Here is a 22,927-nt window from a genome sequence, read left to right as displayed (position 1 = left end):
AATTGTCAAGCTGATTTTCTACCGTACACAGCACATATTGTAACTGAGCCAGTCTTTACTGTGAAAAGAAGAGTTCCTCTTTCATTGACATACATCAATGTTTTTAACTATGTGTGTGCACACAGTTGTAATAGTTTAATACTGTCCAATCCAATCTGTTGGAGCCTAGCACCTATTCACAAACATTTTACAATGCTTTAAGGACTGGCTTGTTACAGACAGCAACCTAAAGCCCCTTTTGATAAATTCACTCAAGTCCGCAGTTCATTCAACTTTTTGAACTGTTTTAGTTCATAATTACATGTTTGGCATCCATTTGTAATCTCTTATTACTATCACAGACCAATTATCATTGGTCTCTATATCTAATGCTGAATTTCTTTTTTACTTTTATTTCTGCATTAGTCATGGATATCAGAAAAAGGGTTATGCGAACTGTCGTTTGGGTAACAGTACAATAATTAGTAGTTATGTACGTGGCTTGTAATACGGTAGACTCGTTTATCACCTCAGTTTTCCCAGCCCTTAGTCTTCATATTGAAATGTTAACAGTTTGAATGTCAAAAGTGAAACAATGGTGCAACAACATAGCATGTCCAAATTGTTGGTTGTTATTGCCCCATAAAAGAATAATTCCAGTGTTGCTATGTTAGTAGCATTACTTAAAATGAATAATCATTACCTACTGCACATAAATCATATCTGTTTTGTATACAGATTCCTCTGTTTAGCCTCTAATACAATAACATTTTCTAAAACATGTCCTGCTGTAACTAAGATTCAACACAAGTTGTAGATCAGCTGTTCTCTAGATATGTAATCCATGTTTACTGTGCCCCTGCTAACATTACAGCTTTAGGTAATGATTTCAGCCGTAAACAGCCCTTGATAATTGGAGCACACATCCAGTGAGAAAGGGGATATACCTTGGAACGTGTGCTCCTGGTTCACTTGGTAAGAGCACATTGACTAATGCACCCAGTGTGAACAGCCTTTAGGTACTGCGTCGTTCGGAAGTCATGTCAGTCAGTCACCCCCCCATCGCTTAACCAAGGTTTACTCCTGTACTCTAACCGGGAGTACTTGAATATGGTTTTTATTCAAAATCCCCACCCTAGCTGCTACCTAACTGGATGCATATTGTGTTTTATTATGCATTTTAGTTTTTTTTAATTAAAAACTCATGTTGTATTAAAATTCAATAACCTGTGTTCAACAACGTAATTGAACCGATGTCTGATAACTGGAATTAATAATTTCATACAGAACTGTTTGACATTGAATCAAGGAAAGGCTTGGCAAAGAAAAAAAAAAAAAGGTTCAGTGTTCGTTTTAATGCATCAGTCAAATCTAAAATAGATGGTTTGATAACTAAAGTACTGAATATTCGGCAATTCAGCATGTTAAACTTCACTTTCCATTTTGAGTGGTGTACACACTTACCAATACCTTACAAAAAATAACATGTATACAAAGACATTGTTTAACATGTTTATCGTTGCCCCATATTTTGCACTTTGGCTCACCAGTTGGCACTCTTTTCCTGCAAGCTTTGCTGGTACAATAAACTCATTTTTTGGGGGGAGTTGGTAGGGGGAGGGAAGGTGAGACAACAAATATACTCGTACAGGTACAGCAGCAAGCAGACTTCACTAAACATTTATTTTAATTCTTTCAAACTCTGAAAACCTTTTGACACTGATAAGAATGCATCAGTCCCAGGTCTCTCAGCAGGTTTCACTTCCGCTCAGCATCATTGAACTGGCAGAGTAACATTAATAAAGAGGCAAGTTCACTGTGAAAAAATTACTGTTTATCACATCAGTACAAAGCCATGCTGAGTCGTAATTACTTGTTCACAATGCAGCTGCTGTTGTCTTAACCCTGCTGTACCCAATGTGGGGGAAAATATGCTGTATACATGCATACATACTGTATACATACTGCCCTAGTAACTAGTTCTGACATTTAACAAATACACGTCTTCATTCTCCAGGAATTTATTTAAAAAATATGTATTTTTTCTTCAATATAAAATGATAGTTTTCTTCATTGTTTTGTTTGTTTTTCACAAATATTTGACTGTGTATTATTTGATGACCGGATATTATAATATTGTTATCATTTTATATATATATATATATATATATATATATATATATATATATATATATATATATATATATATATATATATATATATATATATATATATATATATATTATATATGTTTTTGTTTTACACAGTGGATCAGATTTATCACCTGGCCTCTCCTGCATCTCCGCCAAATTATATGTACAATCCAATCAAGACTCTGAAGACCAATACCATTGGAACTTTAAACATGTTGGGTGAGTTTGATTAAGTAGGGCGTCACCAACTATTTACAGGACAAGCCCTGGTCACATTTACGTATGATAATATTGTAAAGAAAGTATATGAATGTATATTTTTCTGTCTGCCGAATCCTAGATTATGCCATGTTTACGTGTCGTATTATAATTATTTTAGTTATTTTCGAATTTTACATATAATCATGGCCATCTCGGTTTACAACAGAAGCAATTTAAGTGTTCTTGTCAGCCTAGCTTTTTTCCATAGTAATTACTTATCAAGCTTACAAAATCATGTGGCAGTATAGAGTTTAGACTTCATAAATGTTCTATCTCTCAGCTTTTTAATGGCTTTCTCTGTTCTAATGTAAAATTGAACATGACTGTGGGACACTGAAGCATGAATTTCAGTGGGTTAAGCAAACGGACACATTTTTTGCTTCAATCTCGAGTATGATGATTCATCATTGTTGGTTAAATTTACTTGAATTATTTTAACTAATGCCTAACCCTTACAAGCATGAGGTGTCTAGCAGCACCGCCTATGCACTTATAATAAATCAACAGTGGCACCCTTTTAGGGCACCTGTGGGTGTTGTGGACACTTTTGAACAGCTTGATTAATGTCTCTGTTTGGGGGGGGGGGGGGGGGGGGGGGGGCATCATTTTCTCCAATCACGTGAATGATCTCTGATTAAATAGTTTACATATCCACAGGATGAGTACATATTAATCGTTTAACCTTGGCATGGGTATAATTGTAGCAAACGTTTTTTTTTGTTTGCTGTTCCAGCATGTTTTTTTTTTAATTTTTTATTTCTCACTTGAATATGCAGATTAGCTCATGGTGAAGTCCATGTCTATTTTATTGCTTGTTGGGTTCTTTTTTGATTTAGCACATGTAAGGAATTTTACAAAATGTAGAAAATATCCATACAGCACTCGATTGTTGGTTAAAATTGATTTATTTCTGCCCCTTTTTTTTTTACCCCCCAGGTTTAGCGAAACGCGTTGGTGCTCGTCTTCTGTTAGCCTCCACTTCAGAGGTATATGGAGGTAAGAGAGAACTGATATGAAGTTAGAGTTTTGAACAAGCAATAGGAAGGCAATTGTTTGTTTTGTTCTTTAAATTGGATGACTGTTTTATCAATCTATATGTAAACAATAAAAAATGAATACAAAAAAGATCTAAAAGTGAATTATAGATTTGGGATATACACAAAAGGTTTAAATGATTAAAACATAGATTTATTTCAGACAAAATCCCTCCTTCAGCTGTGTAGCGCATATATACATAGACTACACTACACTGAACTGCACTACACTGTCGGCAGCCACAGCTTACATTTTTTCACCTGGAAATTAAGACAAAGAGCTGTCTATCAACTAATGTTGGTCAGCAATGATACTTTGGAAATATCTCTATTTATTTTAGGTTTAGCCTTTATATTTATCCTTTTATTGTGTGGCACTTGAATATACCTTGACCTTTGGAGTATATATAGGGCTTGAAGTTTTCAGTTTTAACTGATAATAACCAAAAAAACACCCCCAAAGACATATTTAGAATTTCTGGCATTATATGTTAAATAATGTCAATCATGCACTAGTCTTTCTAGATAAAGAATTGTAAACTTGGTTGCTTTTCTGCAAAGGAGAATCCGCCCCTAACCAATATGTCATCAGCAAGCGCATAAAAGCTCCCTGTGTTATTCTTTCATGTCGCTTCTTTTTGTTTCGGTTGCTCAGTCAAGTACTGGGAGGCCGAAACGGGAGTTGACTGCTTAGAGCCTGGAGGAAGGGCTGCCCTCAACCACGGATTTCCCAGACCTGCTAACCTCTACGCATTTTGCATATCCGTCACGCATTTTGAGTCGGTAATACGCGGATACGCTTTTATCAGAGAAACGCAATAATATGTAATCCATATTTCGCTCATAGTCTATGATGTTGCTTGTAGTTAGAGAAAGTGTTGCATCTAACGTCAGAGCCGGTTTTAGGGCAAGGCAATCAAGATAGATTAACCAATTAGGTTGTGAGTTTAGTTACAGGATAGAATAACCAATCAGCTTTTGAGTTTAGTTGACAGCCTCCGTTTAAAAAAGGTTCTCGTGGGTTGACTGACAGAAATTCCTACCACCCAGTTTCTTTGTATAATCACTGACATTCTACTGTAGCCTATCAGGCTTTGTTGAGCTGACTCGCTTATGTTTCAACTGCCAGTTTCAGACACATTGGAGGGAGTGTGAAGTTCTGTGACGTGTAAGGAAATTATTTCAAACTGGCTACGGTACCTTTGTTTTTTTAAATTAATGCATTAGTTATGCATTCATTTTTGTCTGGGGGAATAAACCCACTTGCGTTTTTTTTTTTAAAAAAACTTGCTCGGTTTAGATAACTGCATCGCATGAAAAGAAAATACAGCTGAATGAGGATTTTACGAGAATGGCGAGGGAGTAAGTACAAACATTTATTATAATAATATAGTACAATATTTAAGTTTAATGTTCTGTTTTTGGCTCGTTGTCCAGTTTTTCATAAACGCCTGTTACCATACAGGGATGTCAGTAAAATTCGATTTTATAAAAATGAGCACAGCATTAACATTGTTAATGTGGTTAAGGTACATAAGGCTTCTGTTTACTTTGCAAGTAGCGTACAATTACATTGTAGATGAATGCCGTTTCATTGTGCTTTAAACAAGTCAGAAACGGCTGGTTTGTGATTTTATATTGAAGTTCAGTAAGATCATTAATGTAGCATTATGGATTTTAACGGTAAAATATTTTTTTTATGTAAGGACTGGGAATCACCGACCCGCAGAAGTGTAATCCTGTTTAACTGTATAGATAAATATTTATGAAAAAAAACGGCCATACAAGTAAGCGTGTTAAAGTGGGACTTAATACTACTACTACGACTAATAATAATAATAACGTAATATTAGAACTACCAATATATGCTTACTGATAGTAACTTTTCATGAAGCGCTTACTACAAACGAATGGTTCCAGTCTTTTTTGTTTTTTTTATTCTCTTTTAATCGCTGAAATCCATTTTACCCTCCTGTCTGGATCAGCAGGAATCCTGTAGAAGGAAACTATATTCCTGTCCAGAACAAAAGAATCGGGCATTACTGTAATGTTACCGCACTAGGCATTTTGGTCATCTTCCACAGTAATGCTGACTGTAAAAAACAAAACCCAACACAGAGCCAGCCTGAGCACAGACATGCTAAGTTCATCGGTAACGCACGATGTAAGTCATGATGTAAGCAAAGCAGCAAGTGTGTCTCACACAAACCTTTAGTGACACCTTGCTCAGGAAAGCCAAGTCAGCCACCTATGAAGCTAAACATTCAAGATCTGAAAGTGCAGTTTGACCTGTTGGATTCCTTTCTGTTACAAACAACTCACTTTGTGGATAGCTATTACATTTGGTGCTGACTCAGTGACTATTAACAAGTTTTTTGTTTTTTTTTTCTTTTTTGAAAGTGCTTTGTTTCTCTGTTTTAGAAGCTTATACATTTCAATTTATGTTTTGACAGTAAATAAAATACAAACATCCTACAAAAATGGCTATTTTCTGTACTTGAAATAATTTTCAGTTGGTATAAATTGAAAAGGTTTCATCTATACTAAGGTAAACAAATTAAATTTAAACTGAAACAATCATAGCTAATCTATTTTTTTTACTGAAAAATTCATACTCAAAACTCACCAGAGTGTAGCATTTAGCTGTTTTATACCCTAAAACAATTCTGGGGGAAGCCCCCCGGACCCCACGAGATGTCCGCGTGAAAGAGTGCTACTCAAAAAAAAAAAAATTCAATTTTAAAAAATTAAAAATATGTGAGGACTGTTTTTTCCTTACCTGAGTGCTGAGCGGTTCTTATTTAGTTCTGCGGGGTGAGTGGTCGGGTTGGACAGGCTGGGCTCTCTCCCCAGCACAGTCATGCTCTGGGGGACGGGCCGTGTCTCAGCTGCTGATTTTCATTAATTTCAATATTTGGGGGGATAGGTGGCAGGGTGCCACTGTGGAGCGTGTTAATTATTTATTATTATTCATTCATGGTTTGGCAGCCTCGTCTTTTCGGGGTGGAGATGGCCACAGCCACTTCCTATCTGCGGCACTGGGATGCATGTAACTGTTCATGTTTCTCCAGCCGGCCTCACGCAGGCCAAATTTATCTTTCGCTCGGACCCTGAGTGCCCTCCACAGTCATCGGGCCTGACTGCCCTTCACAGTTCATAAATCATCTGCAATTGCAATCCTCATCATTCATTCATTCATTGCCATTCACTTATAGCGGATTCTCCGTGCTGAAAATGACTTTCAGGAGGCATGCAGTGTGCAAAGATATTGCTACTGACCAAGCACACGTAATAGAATACATTTGTTAGTGACTTGTGACTGAGGTGGGCTGGAAAAAAATTAAAAAAAATAAAACCTCTACAGTGTGATAGATACACAGGCACTAATGGGGCGTAAAACGAAATCTGTTAATTCTCACAATTCTCAGATTCAAAATACTTTGCCTGAATCCTAAATATGGACATCCTCATTTCAACACAGTAAGTTAACGCTTGTATATGTATTAGTAAAACGTACATGCAGTTTCTTATAGAAAATGAAAATGGATGCGTTTTGAGTGGTGGTTATTTTTAATAATAATAAAAAATGGGGGAAAAAAAACCCTGAACTGATCAAAAAATTAAAACAGAAAAATTCAAGCCCTAAAATTCATCCTCTTGAAATTGAGGCTTATTGAGCAATAATGTAATTCTACATGATTGTAAAGTATTTATTCCAGAAGAGTGATCAAGAAGCTAACCAGGTTTGTGATTTCAGACCCAGAGGTGCACCCTCAGAGTGAAGAATACTGGGGTCATGTGAATCCAATCGGTCCCAGAGCCTGCTATGATGAAGGGAAGCGAGTGGCAGAAACCATGTGTTATGCCTACATGAAGCAGGTATGTACTGTTGATGGTGTTTCTTTGGATCCTGTCCTTTCACCAAAGAGAACTAATGTTTTTACTTTCTTTTGTTTTTATTTCATATATGGTGCATTTTGTGAATAGGCTTTCACACTTTATAATTTCAACAATAGTAGATATTCAGCAATAATAATAATACAAAGTTACAAAAACTATTGAGAGCTATGCAGATATTCAAGAAATGTGTGCTATAGTTAGTGCTCTGCTAGAGGTATTGACAAAGCCGTAATTATGGTCTCCATTTATGCTTGGTATCTTTGAATAGATATTGAAACGTTTGGTCTGCAGTGCAATCCTTTTTGTATTGTACTAGCTGCAAGCGGTAGGACGACGACACGGTTTGAAAACAGCCCATCAACATGGGCTTCGTTCTGCTAAAGCGTGTTTATTTATTTGTATTAACACTGGAGCGTTGTACCCAACACTGCTGCTGGTTCAGACACACACCTACCTATGCTTCCTCTAAAACAGGCAACACGTGCAAACTTAATACCTTTTCCTGTTCATTTTCATTTATATTCTGCATGAACGGTGGGATTTTAAAGTTTAAAACTCTGATAATCACACTGACCTTCTGGCATCCAATTGTAACCTTGAGGGATTTAAACGTCTGTGCACAAAAAAGAAAACTCTTAAATCATCTACGCCCCTTGGTTGCTTTTTAAAATTGAAACTGACATTAGTCCTATATATATGTATGTGTGTGTGTGTGTTTTATATTTATTTTTTTATTTTCCAAACTGTTTGCTGGTATTATCAGATATTATCAGCACATTGATGAAAATGTGTTGTTCTGAAAACAAGGACCCAAATGTTCTTTGTAAAGGACAAACTTGTCAGGATTAACTGGCAGATCAGAACAAATCCACACGTCCATATTAATGAAGGGTATTGTCAATAGATTTAGGTTAAACCCTTTTTTTTTGCTCCTTAGGGAGCATATGTCATCCACTTTGATTCTCCATCTGGCTCTGTTTTGGCTAGTTTCTTCAGCTCTTTTCAGGAGTATCCAATCTCCTTCAGTTCTGCCTCTGTGGACCTCCTCCAGCTGTTTCTTGGTCTTCCGGGTATTCTTTTCCCTTGTGGGTTCCAAGTCAGTGACTGTCTGGTTATGTTTGTTAGTTTTCTGCATGTATGTCCAATCCAACACCACTTTCTTCTCATGATTTGTGTTTCTTGATTTGTTGTTGTGTTCTTTCCCAGGGATCTTTGTTCTTGATGGTGTTTGGCGCATAGATTCCTAAGATGGTTCTGAGGCATTTATTTATGAAAGCTTGCAGTTTGTTTTTTTTATACCTTTGTTGTCCTCCATGTTTCTGCTCCGTACAACAGCACTGATTTTACATTGATATTAAAAATGCAGAGCTTTGTTTTAGCTTAAATGTTTTCCTGTTCTCATTTGGATGTCTTTGTCTGCTCCTCCATCCTTCTCTATGACACTTCTCAGGTAGGTAAAGGAGCCTACCTCTTCTAGCTTCTTCCCATCCAGAATGAAACGGTCTTCTTTTGAATTATTAATATGCATCACCTTAGTTTTGTCTTTGTTAATGGCAAGCCCTGTTTTGACTGCTGTTCTTGCCAACTCAGTGACTTTGCTCTGCATTTGTTGGTATGTGTGATATATTAGGGCAATATCATCTGCATAATCGAAGTCGTCCAGTTGTGACCAGAGTGACCATTGTCTTTGGCCTTCTGTGGTTTGTCGCATTAACCAGTCTATTTCAAGTAAAAAGAGTAGGGGAGATAACAACCCTGTGTTGATTGTAAAGGGCTCTGTAAGATGACCATTGTGCACCACTCTGCATGAGGATCGTAGGTACATCAGCTGAATGATGGTGATGAATTTCTCTGGTATGCCATAGTGTCTCCTGAGCTTCCACAGGATGTTTCGGTCTAGGCTGTTGAATGCTTTTTGGAAGTCGATTAGATGTCTGCTGATAACTTCTGTCTTGTTCATGAACTTAAAAAAAAAATAAAAAAAAAAAAAAAAAATTGTTTAAATGTCAAAGGGTAGTCTGAATACTGTAAGGTGTAACTGGTATTTCAGTTAATAATGTTAGATATAGTGCTATCCTCAGATAGAGGCATGCAATTAAATAATGACAGAATTAGACTGCACTGTCCCAACGCACTGGAAAGATATAACATGACGTAGTACTTTGATACATTACAGCAGGCACAGTCACGCTCTTTACTGTCAACCAGCAAAATTAATGTAGGCTTTCCTCATATAGCACATGGCATAATGAATAATAAAATAAAATGAGTAATATAACAGATGGAGTTTTTTTATGACTACGACTTCTTTAACTAATGGTTATTGGTGTTCCATCCCACACTGTGTTTTAGCGTATCATATTTCAAATTCCGCATTGAAGTGCATCCCCAGTTCGAGTGCCAGTATCAACCTGAGTGGAAGTGGCAGGCAGAATGATGATTAACCATATTGCTCATCATTTTCTTAAGTAAATCAAATAAATGAAATCTGTATGCATTTAAAATACTTCCAGATAAGCCCTTATTATCAATCAATCAATCAATCAATCAGTCAGTTCATCGATCTTTATTTATATAGCAAACTTGACATCAATAAAGGCATCTCCGCACACTTTACATCAAATAAAATGGACAAATGAGAAAATATAAACATAGATAAGAAAATGCATTAAATGTATTACATTTATGTGTCAACAAAATTAGTAACCCAAAGAAGAGGGCTTTACAGTCTGGTAAAGCCCCCTCGTACTGTTAAACAAGACGCTAAAACCCTCTTACGAGAGTTTCTTTGCTATTAGAAAATAGATACATAAAAAAACACACACACATTTTTTTCTGTTGTTATTTTCGTGATTTTATGCAGCACTGTTTTTTGTTACTAATAAATAGAAGTGTTTTTCTCAATATTCCTTAAGTAATGCAGTTTGAGAATTACATCTGTGGTCTGTTAGCCTTCAGGCTTCAGTATCCTAGTGGTGGACAATGTTACATCATGTTGTGGGTATTTGCAATAGCCTAAATAAAACCTAAATACTTAAGTGGTGTTTAAAATAATAAAGAAAATAAAAAGTGTACTTGTTACACCTGTCTCAGTACAATTCACACACACAGTGTCTGCAGAACCAGAGCTTTGCAATGATGACACGGTTGTCAGTCGAGCTTCGAAAATTTGTCTGGATGTAAACAATGAAAATAAAAATTACAGGTACATTATTTAAACAGTTGCAGTGACATGTGGGGACATATAACGCTATATTTTTAGATCAATTTTCTAATCTACAGTGTATTGTTGCTTCACTTCTTTTGTTAGGGTTACACATTCTTACTCTACTGAGCAGTATTGGCCAATGCCAAGTCCTTTCATCATATGTCATGGCAGTGAATAATTTGACTTGTGGTTATATAAAGCTTTGGATAAAATTGTGTAAGGGCCACTGCCATCCTAAATTAGGACGGATCAATAATGTGTATTTTGGCCATTCTCATACAGATTGTTGGCTTTGAGAACAGACTACATGCTTTAAATGAATTGGAGTCTGATAACACCTGGCAGCTGTCCACACCTTGTGATTATCTTGGATTGTCAAATGATACCAAATTGTTTGATCCAGAAATTTGTTATGGGAGGTTTAAACTCACAGTGCTGTAATCTCTTATTAAATTAAGCAAGCCAATTTAAGCCTTTAATCATGTCATCTGTAACCAGTGCATGAAAGTTTTCAGATATAACTTCCATTAAATTTGCAGAATCTGTGTTTGTTTGGATCATGTAAATAGCTTGCGCAGTCACAGGGGAAAAAAAACATGCCCACGTCAAAGGTTTGCACTAACGATTCTGAATCGGTTTTTAATTGTAGTTATAGGGTGTGGTTCAGAACCAAACCTTTGTAAAAAGCACTTATGATATACAACCATATTGATTTTCAACATGTTGATTTATATTCGATTCACAATCTCATACTGATACAGCAGTTCTATTTCATTAAGAGCTCTGTCATGCATTGAACATGTGTATTGGAATATGCATGTTATTTGTGATGCTAGTAGTCGTACGATAGGTGTAGTAATAGTTAAAGTTAAAATTGTTTTATAATTTTAGAATTTGTAAATTGTTTTTATTTTTATCTTGATGTTGTTTTCAGCTGTGTGCGTAAGTACAGTATTGTTTTGAAAGTCAATAACAGTAACTACCTTACAGTGAAGAACTAGAAGATATATTGAGTAGTGTGTGATTTGTAATGACAGTATCTCTTCAAGGCATGTTTGCACACAATACTTTCTTTTAAGAACACTTCATGTCTTGTAATCTGTGGCTCTGGTCAGTTTGTGATTAAGTATAGCCAATCAAAAAATAGTTGTAGCATGAGTACTATATCAAATTAGTGGTCACCAGTTTTATCTATGCAGTTATTGTCTTTTACGTAAAACATAATACAAGTCAGCAAGTGTGATGCTTATAAATAATGTATTATGCAATTTAAAATTATTTCTTTAGCCAGATAAATGAGAAAGGCTCCACATCTTTTACACCGCAACTGAAACTTTGACAAACAAAATTAACAAAACACCCCTACATACAGTAAAAATGCAGTAATAATGAATACGAGAATGAATTTGAATACAACGGTTACTAGCACAGCACCGCCCTACACACGTTAAATGCAGCAGCATCTCTAAATTAAAAGTCTGGTTTGAAAAGATTGAATAAACCATTTGAGTTCGATGATGGTGAGTTCCTTTAGCCTGAGCATTTCCAATGGGAACATTCAGTTTCACAACAAGGTTGTTCCATAAGCTGAAGTGTGATCTCAGGAGGTGTTCTTATACGAGGAGGCGACTGTATTATATAAGCCTGACCAGAGGAATGATTTTATTCTTGTTCTTTACCATCGCTGTAAAGGTTGCTTCATGTTGTTTACCTAATGTAATTTCAGGTAAGGCGATCCAAGATTAGTTGCTGCAGCCTAGTGGTGTCTGTACCTACACGTGGCTAGTCTGTTTCTTGGCAGGTCTATAGCTGGTCACTTGTTGTAAAACCCTTTCCCTTTACTGTGTCTCTGCAGGAAGGAGTGGAGGTGCGGGTCGCACGAATATTTAATACTTTTGGGTCTCGCATGCACATGAATGACGGCAGAGTTGTCAGCAATTTCATTCTACAGGCACTCCAGGGAGAACCTCTCACAGTAAGTACAGGGCAGCTGGGTTGCAGACAAAAGAAATTCGTACCTGAAGGACAGAACCAAAGCTGTAGCTAAATGAAACCCTTAACAGCAGCATGTTTTGCTTTGTTTTTCTGCTCTGTGAATAATGATGTACAACATAGGAAAGGCAGTAGCTGAGACTGTCAGCAAGTTATACACTAGAATCTGTGATTGATTGTTTTTTGGAAGTTTATTGATTTTAATTTTATAACGAAGCAAAAAAAAAACATTTGAAAACAGTAATTAAAATTCCTAATACATTAACTTAGATTTTGCTTTAAAATAGATATCTGAGCGATATGGAAAAAGACTGCATGTTTGTTACATCAAAAAATTAAATATTGACTTGCAGTACTGTAGCTCAGCCTTCCTAACTTTTATTATTAATAAATATGTTGCTCTGTGTGTGTGTGCGTGTGTTTTTTTTTTTAAATAGGTTTACGGATCAGGATCCCAAACAAGAGCATTCCAGTATGTGAGGTAAGATTTTTATTCTGAAATAAAGTACTGGTCTCCTGAACCATATTCATGCCGTTTGTGGGAGCAGTGTTAGTAAAGCAGAACAGATTGGGAGAAAAGTATTTAGTATCGTGAAAATGAGAATTGTTCCCTTTTCTTATCGCTCAAAGGTTATGGTTCTGTGATGTACAGGGTGATTAGAAAGTATGTTTACCACATGAGATGTGGTGCGTTGATGTGGTAAACTTGCTTTCTAATCACCCTGTATATTGCACTTCACCCGTCCAGTTATAAACTGCAAATGAAAATATCTAATCACAGAGGTCTGTTTTCAATAATTGTATGCTTGTTTTAATACTGCATTGCCATCATTTGAGATGAGGGCGTCCAGATCAGTTTAGTGCTGAGCTGTGACAGTGACTTATCTTTGTCAACTAAAATGCAGAAAGCAGAAAATATATGGAAAATAGCCAGGGAACTGTTCCTTTACTATTGCACTACTATTTAAGATCCTGAATCGAACAACAAAAGTACTATAGAAAACACTCTTCAGACAAGTGTTTTGGGTAATTCACTATTTAGTTTGACCCTGTGCAGAAATGTATAGTATTAGAAATGGTCAACAGAAACGATTGTCTAAGTGAAGACACTGTCCAGACATGCATTGCAAAGAAAGCTATTGTCCAAAGATGACTGTCCATGGACTGAAAAATACATGCACTATACTTCAATTACTTGGGGAATACAGTAGACTATATATGGATAGTTCTTGATGTTTAACTTATTTTGCTTCCATTCAGTAGATTTTGAATAAATATCAAGTATACACCAAGGACTGATCTAGGTATGTTAACTTAAACATGTTTCAAACTTTAAGTTTCAATATTTAAATATACATGGTTCTCTGAAAAAAGTGCACATTTAATGATGTGAATTTTGGGGACAACCCTCGTTTACTTAGGTAGAGTAAAACTTCTTTGCAGTTAGGATGCGGTCAGGAGACAGACCACATAAGAACATAAGAAAGTTTACAAACAAGAGGAGGCTATTCAGCCCATCTTGCTCGTTTGGTTGTTAGTAGCTTATTGATCCCAGAATCTCATCAAGCAGCTTCTTGAAGGATCCCAGGCTGTCAGCTTCAACAACATTACTGGGGAGTTGGTTCCAGACCCTCACAAAAAGTGCCTCCTATTTTCTGTTCTGAATGCCCCTTTATCTACTCTCCATTTGTGACCCCTAGTCCTTTTTTCTTTTTTCAAGTCAAAGAAGTCCCCCGGGTTGACATTGTCTATACCTTTTAGGATTTTGAATGTTTGAATCAGATCGCTGCGTAGTCTTCTTTGTTCAAGACTGAATAGATTCAATTATTTTAGCCTGTCTGCATACAACATGCCTTTTAAACCTGGGATAATTCTGGTTGCTCTTCTTTGCACTCTTTCTAGAGCAGCAATATCCTTTTTGTAACGAAGTGACCAGAACTGAACACAATATTCTAGGTGAGGTCTTACTAATGCATTGTAGAGTTTTAACATTACTTCCCTTGATTTAAATTCAACACTTCTCACAATATATCCGAGCATCTTGTTAGCCTTTTTTATAGCTTCCCCACATTGTCTAGATGAAGACATTTCTGAGTCAACATAAACTCCTAGGTCTTTTTCATAGTTCCCTTCTTCAATTTCAGTATCTCCCATATGATATTTATAATGCACATTTTTATTGCCTGCATGCAATACTACACTTTTCTCTATTAAATTTCATTTGCCATGTGTCTGCCCAATTAGACATGATCTCCCTTTCCTAAAACCATGCTGGCTGTCTCCCAGGATATTGTTACCATACAGGTAATTTTCCATTTTGGATCTTATTATAGTTTCCATAAGTTTACATATAATAGAAGTCAGGCTTACTGGTCTATAGTTACCTGGTTCGGTTTTGTCTCCCTTTTTGTGGATCGGTATGTGAAAGGGATGTTTGAATGTGTAAGGGGCAAGTGGGGAGACTTAAAACTATGGTTGATTTGACACCATGTGACTCCGCACTTAACCCAGATTTGTAACCTGTGACATTGTTCCCCAAGCAGCAGTCTCACAGAGAGAGAGGTGTGATGAGACTACAGTGTATGGGATTGGGGAGCCCAGAGGCTAATTGAGTGTTAGAGATCAAAGGAACTGCTCTGGCCTGTTGGATTTGATAAAGTCAGAACCTTGCTTCTCTGTCCCATTTGATATCATATTGTAAGAATGTGATTTGTTCACATGGGTACTTATTTAAGTGTAATGCTGGAGCTGTTTCACTGTGGCCCCTAAACTTGGTATAAAAATCACACTAGGAAAGTAAACTTGAAACATTTTTACATCATTAAGTGAATAAGGTTGCTTTTTGTTGTCCAGACCAAATGGACAATGATTATTTAGACTTCAGTTTTTACAATTCAGTAAATATGAATAACTTTGCATAGCCAAATTTCAAACCTAAAAACCTGACCATTTAAAAAAGCAGTTCTTATTTGAAATGCAGTGCTTAATGCAGCAGAGATGTCCTTCATCATAAATATACTTGTGCTTCTAGGAAGCACTACATAAAAAAGTCAAGGTGAGAATGAAAAACCGCAGCATGAAGTTTCAAAAAACATATGTGGACAACTGCTGTGTTGGACCTTCAGTTTCAAAGAAGATATGCCTTATAGGGTTGTTTTTACGGTTTTTTTTTTTTGTTTAAATATAGTTTGTATAGTCGTCTGACTTAATGGGGGGTGTGGATGTAAATGTTTCATTTATAGTAGATAAAGCATGTTTATCCCTTTAGGGGAGACCTAAGCTTTTAGTATGTCAGATATTTGTATTTTGTGTTGATGTTGAAGGTTAAGACCAGGACATTAAACTTGCAATTTCTTATTTTAGTTGTTCCAGATGAATTGTCTTTTATTTATTTTATTAACTCATTGTCCATGATTCTGCTGACCTGGTCGCTGCTCTCTGGTCGTCGGCAATCGCATGTCCACCCTGCAGCCTTTTATTCAAAGGGTCTGCAGTCTGTATCACTGATACTGAATCTCAGTATATGGAGTACTTTATTGGTAATTGCTGCAATAAAGTAAACTAAACAAGTTCAAAAATAATCCAAAGGAAATTGAGAAGGTTGGAAGGGCTTTTGATTTGCAGTGCCTTTGAGGCAAACACTTTTTTATATTTGACCTAACTGGGCTAGTTGTCATGCCAGGGAATCGTCTATGATAGATGGATCTAGTGATGCTGTGTTGCCTCTTCCTGTCCGGGATTCCAAATTCTGTACAGTCTCAGGTCTTCTCCCTGAGCAAAATACATCTGGACATCTTTGTTTCATCTGATAGTGTCCCAACTAGGTTTGACTTTAACCTACAGCTATGGCCACTAGTTTTACATTACCTAGAATTTTAGGATTGAGACATAATTAAAAAAAAAAAAAAAATTTATATATATATATATATATATATATATATAATATATATAATATATATGAACATAATTTAGATCTTTTTATTTACCGTCACGTAAGCAAAGAAACTACAAAATGATATCGCAAAAGTCTACCGGAAGGCATAATAGTAGTACAGATTTTCATGTTAGATTTTGAAATGTCACATTTTCCAGTTTTTCGTTAAATATATGGAAAACAACAAAGCAGTATGTAATATGTTACCATAACATTATTCAGCAGGTTTCGTTTGCCTTTATGTAGCAAAATGTTAATTTTATAGGGTGATGCAAAACCTTTGGCCATAGCTGTACATATGTACAGCCCTGCCACTATGAGCAGAAATATTTGTTTAAATGCCAGGACTGGTTCTGCTTTGCACTAACTAAGAACTTTTGTCGGTATTGCTTCTATCTAAATACTGTACACTCAATAGCTGTGGTTGAGGGAGAGTTTTGTTTACAATGGGAGCAGAAAACCCCAGGTTCAGCTTAGCCAATGACGCATTGATCAACCTTGAGAAATGCCATATAGAAGAATCTATTAGAAATCTCCACAATGGACAGAAAGGTGGACAAATCTCAAAACAATTTAGTTTTAAATCAGGCAACAATGAGGTCAAAAGCAGTTTTCCACACGGAGATCTGCGGTCAGTAATGTACTGTTCAAACAAGAGGGGATCCTTAATAACGTGAGAGGTAGGTTTGATGAAAATATCTACAGTGGAATGGATAATAGTTCATGCAGAGCTAGCTATACAGTGCTGTAAATCACATTTGTCAGAACATGACCTTATTTTGATGTTCATTAGTTTAAAGTCGGATGCCAACAGTCACAAATTTCGATGAGTTAGTACTGCAACTTGATGTAAGTAACTTAAATCTTGTTTTCATTTCACGATTAATGTACTGTATGTATGTGGGTGTATGTCTGTATGCATGTGTGTAGAGTATGTGTGTGACTGGCCTAAAATGGGAGAATACCAGCAAAATTATTAAAATCCCTTGTCTGCGGATGTTTGTATTCATGTAACATGTGATCAACTAGACCAATATAAGCTGTGTGAGAATTGGGTGCAACTATAATGGGAAAGTAGAAGGATCTTGGAGACTTCACAAAGTGCATGATATCATTAACCAGTGTTTTCTATCTATGATTTTAAAAACATACGCTTGAAATGAACCCTGTAGAATTTTTTTATTTTTTTATTTTTCATACTGCAGTTTTGACTGACAAGATTTCTAAACCTAATCTTGTCAGTTGGCTTATAAAGCGTCTCCACTGCTGAAGACTGACCTGGCTGGGCAAAGGTCATTAAAAAAAAAAAAAAATGCAGCTTAAAAACATTAGCTTGCATTTATCACAAGACTAATATATTTCAATGAATACAAGCAGTGTAGTGTTGTTACAGTGGAACCCCTGAGCTGTCCTTTTCTGTTAGCAAGGTATCAAAGTGTTTGTCAGTTACAGCTTTATTATAACATTTACAGCTATTGATTTGTGATTATTTGACAGCTATAGTGTTTCAGGGCAGATAATAATACATGTATATAAACCGCACTCTGAGATCACAGGAAGCGGGGCTGCTGGTTATTCCCATGGTCAACAAAAGCAACATGGGAGGTAGGGCTTTTTCTTAGAGCTCCTAAATTATGACCGTTACAGTTTTCAAGTCAAGACTAAAAACGCACTTTTATAAAAGTTTTTCTTATCTTATTGTGTTTTAATGTAACTTTAAAATTGCTGCTTTTGTATTATTATGTGTATATTGTTATTTAAATGGTCTGACTTTGGCAGTTGTATGTGTGACATTTTATACAAATGTATTATCTGTGTTTTTTTATTCCTACTATGTACTGTACAGTGCTTTGCGATTTACTTTTGTATAAAAAGCGCTATATAAATGTAATAAATATATATGTCACACATTCTTACATATATCATGCTGTATACACAAACATATCGGATAAACATTTCCCATACATTTTGGAATCGGGTCATTTTGTTTTAGTTTACAAAACCCCTGCATAGTTTGTTCATGAAACCTTTACATTTAAATGTCATTTTGCAGGTAAAAAAAAAAAAAAATGCTGTTAAGAATGCCCCTAAAATATAAATATATATATATATATATATATATATATATATATATATATATATATATATATATATATATATATATATATATATATATTATTACCGTAGTGCCATTTTTTCCCCTCTAATGACATTTAAACAAATTTTACCAATCTCCAGAAGTTCTAAAAAAATGTAAAACCGTATTACATTCCTCAGTAGAGACGAGACCCTCTTGTCTTGTAAGCCGGTGACAGACACTTTGTAGTTTCAGTCCTATGAAGCATACAGTAATTACGCTGCTCAATGAGTAGAGCAATTCTATAGTTCTACCTGATGTTTGCTGGTGGGGATTTTAAACTTCTAAAAGAGAAGACGCTTTGACAGGAGTGAAATCAATTAACTGATAAAACGAATTATAAAGATAACATGCAGGGATTTAAAATGAATTATACCAGCATGTTTTGTAACTGTATTTCGTATTTTGTTAATATACTCAATCACTGCTGCCCTTTAATGGCCAAACACAGTTAGATTGATGAATATAAAACAAATCCAAAAGTTACTGTACCGTATAGGTGCATAAGTCTCAATAAATAGATGGAAAGCAGAAATAGACGCTCTCCGGAACGCTGGAGGAAATACAAATCCGAAAGGCCATGAATGCAAAAAGATAAAATCTTTCTGAGCCATGCTCCTAGAACTGAGGAGAGTCGTGATTGTGATTGAAACAATCTGCACTTATTTGCGGTCTAATTGCATTTTCACCGTGTCCTGTAGAAATAAGAACTTTTATGTATTGTACTGTAAATTATTTTATTTCTCTTTCAGTGACCTGGTGAATGGACTGGTGTCCTTGATGAACAGCAATGTTAGCAGCCCTGTGAACTTGGTATGTACCTGTTTGTCTGTCATTGGTTTCAGTCCATGTGTGCATTGCAGAAAGTGCACATTCAAATCTATACTGTAAGAACACATATAACCCTGTATTTAGTATTACAAAATACTCATTCAGCTTTTCAAGACAAATTCTGTTATACAAGGTCATTACTGACAGCATCAGCAAAATTAAACTGTAACTGCCTCAGTAGAAATTCTTAGTTGAAAAGGTTGTAAAATTTGCGTATTTGTTTTTTCTTCTTTATTGAAAAAGCTTAAAATCACACAGGTTCAGAATTGTAAGTAGACCCTTTCTAAAAAAAAACAAAACCAAACAAAAGGGTTACTGTTCACTACCAATTATACATTTTTAACTTTTAGTTTAGCTCAGTTTTACTCAGGCTGGCAAAGAGTTGTGCAGTAGAACAGTAGGTACGGTATTAAGACATTCTGTTTAACCTCAACATACAGTACCAGTGAGTAGTCTAATCTCTGCGAAAACATAAAAAAAAGGTTTTATCAAAGTGTCCCTACAAAACTGCTGTACTTATGTTCCTAAGAAACGTTTTATTAGTTGTATCGGGTCAGGTGGCTGTAGTTTAGTGCTCTTGAGTTCAGTCTCTTATTAAATTCTAGACTTTGAGTTGCCTGGAATTAATAAAATGAGACAAAATATTTTAAATCTGTATGTTTTCATTATGTCATGCCAGACTGTCAAAACAGTTTATTTGTGTAGTTCTAACATCAAAAATTACCCTGGAGCTTTTAAAATTTTATATATATATATATATATATATATATATATATATATAATTTGCAGATCTCTTCATTGGCAGCACAATACTGTCCACAAAAGATAGCTGCCAAATAGAAAAAGCAGCACATTCAAAATGAAGGACTAAGTATTTTCTAAAACAATATACATTTTTTTTTTTTTTTTTTAAATTTCACAGGGGAACCCAGAAGAGCATACAATATTAGAATTTGCCAGATTAATCAAGGACCTTGTCGGTAAGTATAAAATAAAAATGTTTAAGGCTACACTACATACACAGGACGAGGTGATAAAGAGGGTTAATGCGTTACTTTGTGCTGACAGGGCAGCTTTGTTTCTAGAACTTTATGTATTTATGTACACAAGACAGATGATTTATTTAATGTGTTTTACCAGAAGCTCTACAACACTGCAAATGTGCCGGCACAGTGTCTTTAGAAGTTCAGTGGGAAAAGTATGCGCCAGATGCTCCTCTACCACTACTGCAGTGTTTCAGAGACTGCAGCTATGGCCAAAAGTTTTGCATCAGACAATTTTAGGATTGAGACATTTAATATATATATATATATATATATATATATATATATATATATATATATATATATATATATATATATATATATATATAACATGATTTTGATATTTAACATCATGTAATCAAATAAACTACAAAATGATATCACAAAAGACTACCGGAAGCCATAATAGTACTTCATGTTTGATTTTGAAATGTCACATTTTTCGTTAAATATATGGAAAACTACAAAGTGTTATGTAATTCAATATGTTAACGTAACATTATTCAGCAGGTTTCATTCAACTTTATGAAACAAAATTGGTTAATTCCATAGGGTGATGCAACACTTTTGGCCATAGCTGAACAGCGTGTCTTTGTGTGAGATATTAAACCCAATTGTAGAAAAAGCAAAGTTTGTAATTGTATTTTGTCATCCTCATCAGGCAGCAGAAGTCAGATCCAATTTCTTCCAGAGGCACAGGACGATCCACAAAGGAGAAAACCTGACATCACAAAGGCCAAAATGATGTTAGGATGGGAGCCTGTGGTAAGTACTGTACAAATGCCTACGCAGCTGTTTAATGACGTCTGTACTGATACAAACGGTTGTTATTCTGTGTGTATCGGAGAGGCATGTTGCTGAGATCCAAATTTATTTTTTTGGGTCTCATTTTTGTTGCTAATTGACGCTGTCCATGCAAAATCCTCAACGCATCCTGCTCTTGCTGTTTATAAAATGTGTCTTGTGTTCCCAGATGCTAGAAGTTTCATTATCCTGAAGTATCAAGGCCTTGCATACTGTAGGCATTGCCATGTATTTCACGCAGGTACTGATCCAATGTATTGTGTCTACTGAACAGGTACCGTTGGAAGAAGGCATAAATAAAACTATTCACTACTTCAGCAAAGAACTGGAATACCAGGCAAACAACCAATATATCCCCAAACCCAAACAAGCAAGAATAAAGAAAGGCAGGCCAAGACACAACTAATGAGCCCTGCTGATTACAGTTACCAAGGGATAGTAAAAACGGATAAACAGAACTTTTATTTTCTTTTGTGTTTTTTTGGTGAAGAGCAAACTGGAATTTTTCAAAATTCCTCAAATCAAGCTTGCTTTACAAAGATGGATGTGCCTAAAAAAAAAAAAAACTTGCAAATCTTGCCTTGCACTTTTAAAATTTAAAATTAGAGTAGAAAAATTCAAGTTTTATATTCTGCAGTTCATTTGATGTGAGACTTTGTTTAAAATAAATAAATAAACGTTTCTTAAATTCCAGGTGAAGTGCAAAAAAAGTAATTTATTTCAGATGTATACTGTGAAGTAAGTATGTGACTTCCCTATGCATAAAGAGGCTTTAAATGAACAGTGTTGTCGCGTGTGGTACACTGCTTGCTTATTGTTTGTATATTTACCATTGGCTCATCCGTCATCTTTGAATATCTTTTAAATCACACATTTTTATAGATAAGTTTGAAATGTAAAATATACTGACTGTAACCATGAATAGGTAACATGGTTCTGCATTCTTATTGTGTTACACTTTGTGACCTCTGGGTGGGTGTGGGTGGGGGTGGGGGTGGGGGGGGACACAAACCACAAACATTACTGTATTACTGGCTACCAGTGATTTGAATATGCTATTTTAATAAAATATTGTTAAAGGAATTGCTTTATTTCTGCATTTGAAATGTCCATTCTGAAATATCAAGGGCCAGATGTATCAAGGTCTTTACACAAAAATCCATTTGCAACTGATCTAGTGCCATCAACCCCGGTGGTTAATTGAATGCCACAAATGTGTTTGGTTATTTATCGTGTAACATTAGCAATTCTATTTCCTTTAAAAAAATAATAATTGCCGATTGTGTTCAATGTAGCATAAATCGTAATAAATCAGGCACCAAGTGTCTAAGTCCGTCATAACAGTACTGAGCTTTGAAGAGCACAGTTATGCTATCTAATTGGAGGGAGAGGTCAGTTGCATGTTATCTACCTTTGTCTTTTGATAACGGATGAACACTTTTAAAAATAAAAACTGCTAACCAATTACTTGGTTACTGTATATTCAAAGCTGTAGAAACAGTGGAACTGATTAATTGTCTTCATGTAATAAAAAGTACATAATATGCAGTATATATAATGTGCATTCTGTACAAGTCATGGCAAGGTCACTATGGTATGCCTTTATTGCAAATTGTATAGTCTTGTATTATAAAGTATATAACTTACACTA

At 35.5% G+C, this 22,927-nt stretch overlaps 1 protein-coding gene across 3 annotated transcripts in view; it reads left to right on the top strand.

The window, feature by feature from the left end:
• LOC117407278 (UDP-glucuronic acid decarboxylase 1) overlaps positions 1-22,268 on the top strand; it is a 34,708-nt gene extending 12,440 nt beyond the window's left edge. For all 3 annotated transcript variants that reach the window (XM_059029085.1, XM_059029084.1, XM_059029083.1), the window contains 9 exons: positions 2,247-2,351; positions 3,330-3,389; positions 7,185-7,306; positions 12,391-12,510; positions 12,965-13,008; positions 19,351-19,411; positions 20,352-20,409; positions 21,134-21,237; positions 21,551-22,268. In XM_059029085.1, the coding sequence (XP_058885068.1) occupies positions 2,247-2,351; positions 3,330-3,389; positions 7,185-7,306; positions 12,391-12,510; positions 12,965-13,008; positions 19,351-19,411; positions 20,352-20,409; positions 21,134-21,237; positions 21,551-21,682 (806 nt within the window). In that variant the 3' untranslated portion in view covers positions 21,683-22,268. The remainder of the gene's footprint in view (positions 1-2,246; positions 2,352-3,329; positions 3,390-7,184; positions 7,307-12,390; positions 12,511-12,964; positions 13,009-19,350; positions 19,412-20,351; positions 20,410-21,133; positions 21,238-21,550) is intronic.
• The last annotated feature ends 659 nt before the right edge of the window (positions 22,269-22,927 follow it).

The sequence above is a fragment of the Acipenser ruthenus genome, chromosome 8, assembly GCF_902713425.1.
Source record: "Acipenser ruthenus chromosome 8, fAciRut3.2 maternal haplotype, whole genome shotgun sequence".
NCBI classification, from domain to species: Eukaryota; Metazoa; Chordata; class Actinopteri; order Acipenseriformes; family Acipenseridae; genus Acipenser; species Acipenser ruthenus.
Note: the sequence above shows the minus strand (reverse complement) of the source record. Positions and strands in the feature narration are given on the sequence as shown.